The following is a 12,555-nucleotide window of genomic DNA, read 5'->3' on the forward strand; positions in this document are numbered from 1 at the left end:
GAAGACTCCTAATTTTATTGGAGCCAATACATGTTGCAGTGAAACAGATATTATTTCAGTTCCTGGCTACAACATTTACTAGGTATGTGGCTTCGGAGAAGTCTCTCCCCATCTCTGACCCTCCGTTTCTTCATCTATAAAATGGGAACGCTAGCGCCTACCTGATAGGCTAGTTGTGGGGACTGAAACAACTGAGGCCATGTAGGTTCACTGCCTGGCATGTAAAGTGAATTCTCTTATGCATTCAACAAACACCTATTTGCACGGCACGCACCGTGGTAGCCAGTTGTGTTATCGTGCCTTGACGTCTCATGGAATTACAAGTCCCCGTACACTGCATGCCGGAAGGTGAGTGGACAGCAGCAGACCTCCCAGCAGGTCTGAAGGGCCGGAGGGAGGACCAAGAACTTAAGAAGGACCAGCGCTTTGGTAGGAGTTAGCTGGTCACAGAGAGAGGAGTGACAGTCCAGGCAAAGGAGCAGGATGTGCCAGGCCAGGAAGGGGAGGCTGGGTGCTGACCGGAGTGTGAGGGGAGGAGGAGGGGGGTCGAGAGGGGCCAGAGAGGGGCTGCAGACCAGCCAGGCAGGACCCGGGCTCATCCTAAGAGAAAGGGGACGCTCTGACCAGAGCTGCGTGTTGGGATCACCCTGCAAGGTCAGGTGTCCAGGACAGATTGTGAAGTGAAAAATGCAGCAGCAGAAGCATGTGTATAGAAGACCCTATTTGTGTGGGGATTTTGATCCTGCTTGTTTTTTAAAATATACATGACTTCACAGACATGCGCCTGAACCTGCACGGACGCTGTCTAGAGGGTGAGGTTGAAGGTGAACCCACAAGGGCCACAGGAACCTGTCCCCAGGTCATGTCCCCAGGTCACCCAGGGGGTCTCTGTGCCTGCTTTCCTCACCATAGTCAGGGAGGGGGGACGCCCCTTGTTTGGTCACAATGAATGATTTCCTTCGACTGTTCGTGGTCTCTGGCCTGGGCTATGAGGTTGAGGCTGCCTTACTCAACTGTGCTGTTGTCCGTAAACCTAACTGTGCTGAGATGGACTCATTTGGCTACAAAATCACTGGGCAAACACAGCAACAGCAACAGCAGGATTAATAGCATTTTCAACTAATACAAAATAGCTTTTTCATTAGTGATGGAGAGAGATATTCAAGAATTTCTCATGAATAGGAACTCAATAAAGGAAATAAAGTGACTGTACCTTTCCACTCAACAATCAAGACACAGTCTTTGGGACTTCCCTGGTGGCACAGTGGTTAAGAATCCGCCTGCCAGTGCAGGGGACACAGGTTTGATCTCTGCTCCGGGAAGATCCCACATGCTGCAGAGCAATTAAGCCCGTGCACCACAACTACTGAGCCCACATGCTATAACTACTGAAGCCCATGCACCTAGAGCCCGTGCTCCGCAACAAGACAAGCCACCGCAATGAGAAGCCCGCGCACTGCAACGAAGAGTAGCCCCCACTCGCCTCAACTAGAGAAAGCCTGCACGCAGCAACGAAGACCCAACGTAGCCAAAAATAATAAATAAATAAAATAAATTAATTTATTTTTTTAAAAAAGACACACTCTTTGTCCCGTTTACATATACGCGTGAGGGCAACGAGCAGCCCCCCAGGGAACCTGGATATAACCAGCACCCAAGTCTGTATCACGCAAACCCTAGCAATTAGGGGTTCACGTCTTTGTCTTATCTACTAGGTTATAAGTTCTTTGCAGGATGGGTGGGTGCTGGTGAACGTTTTTAGTTAACTATTTAAAATAAAGACCATCTTAGGAAATACGGGACATCTGTGCGCCGTAACCAAGCTACACTGATAATAAACGTAGGAAGGCGGTGGCACCAGCAGGGAGCTTGGCCTCCCCGTGTCCCCACGAGGAAAGGAGAGTGGGGGAGACAGGTGGGGAGGGGCCAGAACAAGGGGCCTGCGCTGCCATGGGTGAGCCAGCAGGACAAAGGCAGCAGTGGGCGGTGGCCACCCGGCCCTGCGAACCAGCACGGAGGGGCTGCTTGCCCCTGCGCCTCTGCTTCCCCTTCTGCCCTCTCTCCCTCCCGCCAGGCTCTCCGCCCCGTAAATGACCCCCGCCTGCTCCGTGCTCTTCTCCACTGGGCACCACATTGGACGAAATAATGAGGACTAACTCTTCCCCCTGTCTGCTTACGGTGACCACATGTTTTCAAACCAAGAATTAGGATGCACGGTCTGCTGGCTGGACCGAATAGTCAAAGTCAGAACCATGCCGCAAATCCGAGCTAGACGGTCATCATAAGTATATGTTTTAAAATGGGAGCTCAGTAATAACCAAAATGAATCTCCAATTGGCAATCCACGCGGGGAAGATGTTTCAAGCACAGCAAACTCTGGATGCCCTGTCCCTGGGGGCTGGCTCCACCCACAGGGTGCTCCCCACCTCTCCTCCCCGGACTCACTGGATCTTCACCTAGTGAGGTGTTTGCCCCTGCACACCCTGGGGTCTCCACACCCTGGCGAGGACACATTCTAACTCCCTTGTGCCCTCTGCCCCGTTTTGTAGCTAATGTGGTCGATTTATCCATTTTCCTTCCCACTTTAATGACCCTCTTTTACTTCTCAACACAAAAACATTTGAGGTCATTCCTGCCTCTGTGTTTGAATGGCTGCTATTTCTCCTGTCTTATCCATTACAGCTTCTGCATGCAAACCACGCCTCGGTCACGCAGACCTGGGAGCTTTTCCCTAAAGCCCATGACCTGTCTGCCACCCGCCTTAAGCAAGCCCACTCTTCTATTTTTCACTCCCTTATTTTTCTGGCCAGCACATGCTGAGGGTTTAAGATTTGGTTCAGGGGTCACCTCCTCCAGGAAGCCCTCCTTAATGGTTTTTTTTCCCCTGTGCTCCCATAGCACAGCACCGGTCCCTCTACGGCAGCCAATCATGATGTGTCGAATTGTCTGTTGACCATCTGTGTCTTGGGCTGGACTGAGCTCCCTGAGCAGGGCTCCCATATTTCAGCCCCAGCTTTTAGCAGAGTCCAGCTTATGACATGTAAGTGCACAATGCTTGTTTGGTGAGTGCAGGAGTAGAGTGGATGGAATGCCTGAAAGCATCCCGAATTCACTGGAACTCGGGTTGTCACGCCCCTTCCCACCCCTCCCTGTCTTGTGAGGAGGGTCTCCTTACTTCTCCAAGGCCTTTGAGGGGCAGAAGGCAGACCCAGCAAAGTGTCAGCAGGGAAGGGCCTCGGGGAAGGGAGGGGATCACAGAGTTAAGCCCTGTCCCGGGAAGGGGAGAAAAGGCAAGCCCGAGTCTGCGGATGGAGCGCTCTGTGCCCCAATGAGCGGGATGTGCTGGGGCCGCAGGGCTCACACCCGCTGCAGCTGAATGGCCGCGAGCGAGGAGAGGGCAGAAGGGGTGTCCCGAGAAGCCAAGCAGCAGAGAGGTCATGATTTACCCAGAAGGATTCCTTCAGTCTCCGGGGGAACTGTCTCAGGCACTCTTCAGCAGTTATAAAGTAGCCGTCCAAGTTCCCTTTGGAAAGAACTGGAGTCTGAGATGAACTCACTTCTGGCCCGTTCATCTTAGGATCTGAAACAACGACATAAATCAGGGGACTTCCCTTAGTGGTGAGCACGGCTCTTTATTTCTATGTCAACACTTGACTTCTTTGGTCCCCAGACCTGTTAGAACACTACACAGTACTACGACCCCGCGGACTGAACCTAGCATGAACTCTCTTATGATCTTAGACATGTCCCCGTCACCACGAGAAGAACCTGTTCTCCAGACCACTAGGGCCATGCTCTTGCCCTGCACGTTTCCTATCTGGCTCCTCTGTCTGTCCTCCAGGGCAGGGACCACATCTTGCCCATCTCTCCATTCCCAGAGGCAGAGAATGAGGATTCCTGCCTGTTCTGTTTCCTAGAATCTGGTCCTAAACACGGGAAAGTGTAATTCAGTCATGAGGCAGGTCCTGACCTCCTCTGTGCTAGAGGTCTCTGGACAAGTCCTGGTCTTTTCAACAACCCTAAGAGGTACAGTCTCTTCTTGAGCCCAGTTTACACACAAGGAAACCTATTCTTATGCCCATTCTCCAGATGAGGAGATGGAGGCTCAACTTCCCCAAGGCCACAGGGCTCACAGACATCACAGCTAACCCAGGCCCATTGGATTCCAGAACCCAGCTGGTTGATTACTGCGTTAGGCCCTCTCTCTCTCCTAAAACGGAGGAAGGAGGTGTAACCTCCACTTAAAAACCAACCCATTCCATCAGGTTGTGACACTTTGAGTGTGCCCTTGTCTAAAGCCAGGCTACAACCTGGGACTTGGTTTTGGATGTGAATCTCTGCACATGTCGCACCCACAGCCCCCCTGCCCCCAACGTGGTATGCAGGACAGGCAGCGGGCAGGGCGTCTGGAGCTTGTGGGCATCCCGGAGTCCAGCCCTGAACCTGGCCTCTGCCTTACCCCCACCTGGGCTTGGAGTGGCCTCCCCGGGCTTCGCTACTCCTGGCAGATAACACCCCCCCTGCTGCTTGATCCCCTGTGCCGTGTCCACCCCCAACCCCCCAATGGCCTGGAGCCACCATCTTCCCCCACCCTCAGCATCTGGCCATATGTTGGGGGGACTGATGGAGGGCAGAGAGCGGGGAGGAGGGCAGGGAGGAAGCTGCCGAGTGCGGTGCTCCCTCTGTGACAGGCTCACCACCCTGGGACCTCAAGCAAGTGACCCCTCACCCTGGGCCCCGATTTCCTCACCTCAACGATGGATGCACCCGGGCACTGGAAGCACCCACTAAAATAAATGGGGGTTCCTTTCCCTTCTTTTTATTGTCCTTCAAAAAAGTCAAAACACGTAGCCAAAGAAAGTGTCAAAATCCTAAAATTCTATGGCTTCTCGTATTGTATTTTTGGGGGGTGTGGGACCTCTCTCCCTTAGGATTGGCAAATGAAATCGGGGTGGTGGTGGTGGGTGGGTGAGGAGTCCCAGCGCCCAGCTTCTCCAGCGAGGCCCGCCACACCGTCCAGTCATCTCCCAGGCCAACCCCGGGGAAGACGGCAAAATGCAAATAGGGTTCCGGGCTCTGCCCCATCCAGCCTGCAGTGCATTTATATATCCATGGAATCATGCATACATATGCGTGATTTCTGCAGCTTTTCCAGAGGGCTTATTTGTCTACCTAAACTTCAGTAAGAGTGGAGACAAGGGAGGGGAGAGATGACAGAGCCAAGAAGCGGGAGGCTGGGTGCTGGTCATCCGTCTGCCTGGCGTGCGGCTGGGAGAGCAGGTTAAAGAGCAGGTGGCAAACGGGAGGCCCCGCCTCCAGCCCAGACTCCACGGTGCCCAACAAATTTCCTGACAACCATGTGGGTCCGGGGTGGGGGGCAGGAGGGGAGGGACAGTGGCCGGGTGATCTTGGGCAAGTCACTGCATCTTTTAGCAACTCTGTTCCCTTATCTGCAAAAAGGGAGGAAGAACATTTGCCTTGCTGGTGCATGGGTGTCACCAATTACAGATAACCAGCATCTATTTTTAGGGAGGAGAACCTTAAAGGACATGAGGTGTGATTGGAGGAGCATAGGCTGAGGAGTAAATTTTAGAAACCATTTGGGCTCCTACTATTTGTAGAAGGCTCTGTCCGACAAAATTCTGCACTCATGGTGTGGCTGAGTGAAAAAAAAAAAAAAGGCCGAAACACAAAGAAAAAGTTTTTTTAAAATGTCTGTTTCAGTCTTAGGACACACGCACCGTTTCATCTTAGCTCACACTACTTCAACCCCAGCAGCCTAGTGGCGCTACTCGGAAAGACCGGCAGGGCCACGGGTGGGAGACAGGTTTGCACCTGGCCATTAGCTACCTTCAAATCCTGTGGCAAAATCAAGATAACTCATCCCTTCTTTCTTATATCCTAATTCTGCAGTCAGCAGAGCATACTGATTGTCATCCATCGGCATTCCGTTATCTTCCAGGACCTGACAAGGAAGACAAGCGAGGGGAGAGGCCGTTAGGTGGTCCCGGGGTCCCTGCCAGCCGAGCCCCTCCAGCCCTGCGGCAGGCTCACCACCATGGCCCCTGCGCTCCAGCCTGTGACTGTTACTTGTCTGCCTCCACCCAAGGCCTCCCTGCGGGTGAGGCCCAGTGTCCTGGGGTTAGGGCCCAGTGCCAGGCTTGTTTGTTGAGTGAATGAGTGAACAAAGAGACAGGCGGGTGGCCGGCCTGGCTTTGGTCGGTCGGCACAGCAGGCACTCGGGGCTGCAAGCATCGCTGCAGACCTTTTCCCTGGCCATGCCGTCCAGGTCTTCAGATTCACATTTGCTGTGACAGCAGTGGCTTTCAAGGCTCATAAGTGAGATTTATATTCACATATATCCTAGGAAACATGAACAAGATAAAGCAAGGCGGTTTGAGGAGGGAAAAGTAGAATTTTGATCGAAGTCTCATGATGGTCCACAGTTTAAACTGTAAGTTACTATGTTTTTTTGCAGGGGGATCCGTGGACACCCCTTTTTTCCTCTCCTGGTGTGATCCACTCACTGAAAGTTATCCGTGATCCCTTCATTCCAGTGCACATAACCCACTTTTTACCAACGGTTTCCACTTTGTGTGAATAGAAAATTCACACCCCTGGTGGGCAGGGGGTGGGAAGCAACTGAGAAAACACACTTCCCTGCATTGCAAACTGAAGCAGAATCACTTAGATGACTCTTCCCAGGAGACGACACCTTCCTAGGAGAAACTGATGAGGTGGGCTGTTCGAAGGGCACGTGACGCTGGCATCCCTTTGCCCATAGCCAGTTAGTCAACAACCTGGACAGAGCTGCCTGGCTGGAGGTGAACCTCCCAGAAGGGATGCTGAGGGGAAGAGAGGTGGGACAGAAGACAGCACCCCTGCTGCTCTCACGGTTCACGATTTAAATGAGAAAACATGGCTTTCCTTCCAGAAAAGGACATTGAATCACAATTCAAAATGTGTCCATGCATCTAAGGGCCAAAGACACCCAGGATGACTGGACTCTCCCAAGACAGATGCAGGAAAGCTGTGTGGGAGAGCCAAGCCTGGAGATGGGTTAGAAGAAAGGCTGTGCCTGAGTGTTGGGGAACACACAGATCAGCCATTAACACGGGGATGATCAGGGGTTGTGATGGCACAGGAAGCCAGAGTAAGTTAGAGAGCAGAGGAATGGCGGGGTTAGCACCACACTGACTGCATTCTGTGGAACAAGCTGAATAGGGGAAAGGGAGCAGGAGAATGGGATGAGATAGTACCCATCATCACCACCACCACCATCACCATCACCATCATCATCATCACCACCTTCATCATCATCACCATCATCACCACCTTCATCATCATCATCATCATCACCACCATCATCATCATCACCATCATCACCACCACCACCATCACCATCATCATCATCATCATCACTATCATCACCACCATCACCATCATCATCATCACCACCTTCATCATCATCATCATCATCACCACCTTCATCATCATCATCATCATCACCACCATCATCATCATCACCATCATCACCACCACCACCATCACCATCACCATCATCATCATCATCATCACTATCATCACCACCATCACCATCATCACCACCATCACCACCATCATCACCACCATCATAACCATCATCAACATCATCATCACCACCATTATCATCATCATCACCACCATCACCACCATCATCCTCCTCATCACCATGTAGCAGTGCTTATGCCTATTACATGACAGACACTGTGCTGAGATCTTTACAGGTATTAACGTCTCATTTAATCCTTGTCATAGCCATGAAAAAGCACTCTTACTAACTCCATTTTAAAGATGTGGAAACTGAGGCTATGAGAGCTGCCCCAGTCACACGATTAGAAAGTGACAGACCTGGGGTTCAAACCCAGTTCCTCTTAACCCTTATGATGAACTCCACTGTTGGAACAAGGTCACTGGGGCCCAGACAAAGAACAGGGCAGGCGGAAGTGAATAGGAAACGACAGTAGGAAGTGGGGGACGTGCTCCTCCATGGAGTGCTGGCACTCTCACAGGTATCCGAACAGGCCACACAGGCAAAGGCTAATCTGAGTCTCGACAGAACACCTTGAGATGCCCTTGGGACACCAGAGGGTGGGAGGCCTCTAAGAAGTGGCTATGAGGCCACCTCCCACTTTCCCCTATGCCCCGGGCACAGAGGAGAAACTCCCGGGAAGCTGTCAGGAGACAGTTTCTTCTCTGCTCTCTGGGGTCTGACAGGTGGAGCCTTGTGCCCCGGCCTCCACAGACTAGGTCTGCAGAATATAAACCTACTTAGCAGCAACAGGGTACCCACAGCAGCAGTACAGCCATCAGCCCCTGCTTCAGTGCCCCCGTTTCTGGCGTGTGGGCTAGGACCAGGGAGCTGGCACCCCCGGCCATCTACGTCAGTAATGAGCTGACTGTGACAGCAGCTGGCTGTGTCTGTGCCCGCCCAGTCAGTCGGGCACTGGCCTTGGCTTGGCTTGTATGTGTGGTGAAGCAAACAAGCGGCAGGATGCGCTCGGTGCGGGTTTGGAAGCAGAGCGAAAGGGAAGGCAAGGCAGGTGTTGCGGTGCTGCCGGGGGCTCGGTGGAGGCGGGGAGCAGCGCTGGATTCCAAGGCTGCCTCAGGGGCCCACCTGGGGACCTGGGCAGGAGTGCGTGACTGGGAATTCTGGAGGCTCTGCGCCATCTGCAAACACACCCAGCCCGTCCCGCTCTGCGCAGGAGCCTGTCCCAGCTCGGGATGGAGCAAAAGCCTTTAGAAAGACTGCCGTGGCCCACGCACAGGCACCCAAGCAGCAGTGGGGCTCTGAAACGGATAGATTGGTGGCTTTCTTTGAAAAATTACTTTATATTTTGAAAACAATTATACATGAATTATTCATTGCAAATTCCTCCTGCTCAGTCCTTTCATAAAAACATATGTAATAAATAGTAAGAAAATGTCTGTAGGCAAATGTTTCACAGCCTGGAGGGAGCGTTGAGAAGCACTGGGGAGGCTGGGGATGCCTTAGGCAGCCTGTCCGGAGGTTGCTGGCGTGCCATCCCCTGTGGGCACAGAGCACCACCAAGGATACAATGCCTGGGAGCACAGTCCCCAGAGAGGCACTAAGCACCTCACAAACATCAGTGTGCCTCCTGCCCCCACCTCGCACCACTCAGTCCTAGGATGAAAAGGGCAGCGAATCAATTACACTTATCACAACCTTGGAGGCAATTTACAATACAATGTAAGGCGAAACTGCAACATTTATAAAACAGATTTTCAAGTGTTTAACCATTCAAGTTTTGTCCTTTGGTCTTTTCTAGGAGGCATTTCCCTAAGAAAGTTCCTCAAAGAATAACAAACTGTGACCTGGCATATTCTGATTCACCAAATTGTCACTTCCACCATTCCCGGGACATCACTTAGATCGTAGACTGATTCTTCCACATTAGGCCACACCATTTCATGGAGTTGTTGCTGGGCTCTCTCAATGAAGGCAGGTGCTCCCTGGTAGGTGCCCAGTAACTGGAAGTTGAGTGAGTGATTCAGTCTTTCCAAGTCCAGCTCCTGCAAAGCATCTCGTGCTTTGGGGATATATCCACCAGTCTCTATGTGAGTAATACTTGTTTGCTATGCCTCTGGCATCATTTTTGTGGTGGTTGATCTAGGGAGTATAACACACACCCTTAACTTTTAACAGTCTATTTAGTAATATTGAACCACGTCACCTGAAATGTAGGAACCTTGCAACCATGTAGATTCATACCCTGCCCCTGTCCTTTAAGCTGTAATTGTAGGTTTTTTGACATCTACATATATTCTAAACCCCACAAGACAATGTTAAAATGGTCACTTTAAGCACTCACATGCACTTTTTAAAATTAATTAATTAACAAATTAATTTTTGGCTGCGTTGGGTCTTTGTTGCTGCAGGCAGGCTCTCTCTAGTTGTGGCGAGCGGGGACTACTCTTCGTTGCGGTGCACAGGCTTCTCATTGCGATGGCTTCTCTTGTTGTGGAGTATGGGCTCTAGGCGCATGGGTTTCAGTAGTTGTGACTCGCAGGTTCTAGAGCACAGGCTCAGTAGTTGTGGCGCACAGGCTTAGTTGCTCCATGGCATGTGGGATCTTCCTGGACCAGGGCTCGAACCTGTGTCCCCTGCACTGGCAGGTGGACTCAACCACTGCACCACGAGGGAAGCCCTCAAATGCATTTTAATTAAGAAGAAAATAACCTTTTATATTTAATTGGATATTTACCATTTCCAATGTTCTTTATTCCTTCAGGGTCATCTGAGTCTCCATCTAGTATCAAATTCCTTCCCTTCCTTTAGCATATCTTATAGTGAAAATCTGTTTGCAAGGACTTATCTATGTTTTTTTAAATCTGAAAACATCTTTATTTCACTTTTATTCTTAAAGGAGACTTTTGCTGGATGTGAGGGGTTTTTGTCTGTTTTTGTTTCTGCTTTCCTTTCAGGATGGTAAAGTTTCTGTCCCACTGTCCTCTGGCCTCCATCGTCTCTAATAAGGTGATGGTAATTCAAATAATTGTTCCCCTTTTAATGTGTCATTTTTCACATGCTGCTTTAAGATTTCTCTCTTTGATTTTGGTTTTCAGTTTATCTATGATTTTTCTTTTTATCCAACTGTGGGTTTTCTGCGTTTCTCAAATTTATACATGTAAAGGTTTCACCAAAAATTGGGAAATTTCAACCATTATTTCTTCACATATGTCTTCGTCCCTGGTCTTCCTTTTCTTCTGTGACTCCAATTATACCTATGCTAGACCTTTGATGTTGTTCCACATGTCCCTGAGGCAACTGTTCTATTGTTTTTTTCACCTTTTCCTTTCTCTTCTTCAGTTTGTGTAACTTCTGTTGATCTATCTTCAAGCTCACTGACTCTTCCTTTTGTCATCTCCATTCTGTGGTTCAGCCCTTCTGATGAATTTTTATTTAGGATATTCTTTTTTTCTTCAGTTCTAGAATTTCCATTTGGTTTTTTTCAAAAATTCTATTTCTCTGCTGAGATTTCCTATATTATCATTCATTATGAGTATACTTTCCCTTGCATCACTGAGCATAGTTATAATAGTTACTTTAAAGACTTTGAGTGCTAATTCTAACATCTGGATCATCTTGGAGTCTTTTCTCTTGAGAAAGGTCACGTTTTCCTATTTCTCCGTATGTTGATAAATTTGGATAGTATCTTGGACGTTATGAATGTTATGGTGTGGAGATTCTGGATTCTGTTAAATTTTGTTTATTTGTTTGAGTAGTCAGTAGACTTGGTTGGATTCTGTCTGCTGGGCAGCAGTTTAAATCTCAGTTTGGTTCTTTTATCCTTAGCCAGGCTCCTTGCAGTCTGCCCCACTCTTGTTTCATTCAGGGTCAGCCAGAGATTTGGGCAGAATTTATAAACAGAATTTGGAGCATCCACTCTCTGGTTCTGTCCTTTACAGAAATCCTCCTTTACTTCCCAATGGCCTTAGTCACTCAGACTTCTCTCTGCTCTCTGGTTCTTCAGGCTGGAAAGACTGCTGGTTTTCTATCAGTGTTTTATCTACCTTATGTGGCACCAACTTTAGCCTTCACTCAGGTGAAAAGCTGAAAAAAATGGGAACGTTTCCCCATGCTATTCCCGTTTCCATGGGAACATTCCCCATGCTATTCCCATTTCCATGGGAATACTCCCCCATGCTATTCCCATTTCCATGGGAACATTTCTCCATGCTATTCCCACTTCCAAGAGTTGACTCCTCTCTGGAATCTGTTTGCTTAGTTTCATTCTCCACAGCCTTCAGGTACTTGATTATTTATTTACTTATTTATTTACTAACTTGTTTCACATCGCCCAGTGTTTATAGTTGATGTTTCTGGGAAAGTTGGTCTAGTAGGAGCTTATTCAGCCACACAGGAAGCAGAACTCCCTGTAATGCTTGCTTGCATGCTATAGCAAGCGCATCCTTAAATCACAGCTATCACCAGCTCAGGGAAAGCCTTCCCAGTCCTTAGAGACAAAAGTCTTTTTTGAGCGCCCATAGCCCCTCTGCTTGCTTCTATCATAAACAGTCCCTCATATGGGACCTACCACATGGCAAGCACCTGACAAACTGCCGGTGGATAGAGAAATTAGCAGCACTTCTTTTTCACCTCTGTACCCCAAGAGTACCCAGTAGATGCTCAACAAATGCTGAACGAGAAGAAGAGGGGGGATGTCAGTGTAAGCGAACCCTGGACACTCGCCCAACTCCTACGGCATGAGGATGAATCTTGAGTCTGATGTGAGAAAGTCCACACGAGGCAGATAAGCGTGCAAAGTAGTCATCCAGCCTTGGCTAGGAAGTAGTTAGACTATCAAGAATATTGTGAGGCAGGACAAGAAGACATTGTCCTGTGAGATGTACAAAAGGAAGCAGGAGGAAAGGGAGTCAGGCTAGGAATTGTGAAGTTGTACTTGTTCTTGAGACCTGACCTACAGATGCTCCACACTTGGGTATTTCACTGCTTTGGTGCTGGATCAGCCACGACATTGTTATTGTTCTCCC

The 12,555-nt window shown here is 49.6% G+C and overlaps 1 protein-coding gene across 1 annotated transcript in view; it reads right to left on the reverse strand.

Annotated features, from left to right (window-relative positions):
- EFCAB6 (EF-hand calcium binding domain 6) overlaps positions 1-12,555 on the reverse strand; it is a 202,887-nt gene that overhangs the window by 83,969 nt on the left and 106,363 nt on the right. The window contains 2 exon segments of the mRNA XM_082634692.1: positions 3,447-3,580; positions 5,851-5,965. Of these exon segments, the coding sequence (XP_082490818.1) occupies positions 3,447-3,580; positions 5,851-5,965 (249 nt within the window).

Source organism: Mesoplodon mirus, assembly GCF_964341445.2.
Source record: "Mesoplodon mirus genome assembly, chromosome: 11".
Classification (NCBI taxonomy): Eukaryota; Metazoa; Chordata; class Mammalia; order Artiodactyla; family Ziphiidae; genus Mesoplodon; species Mesoplodon mirus.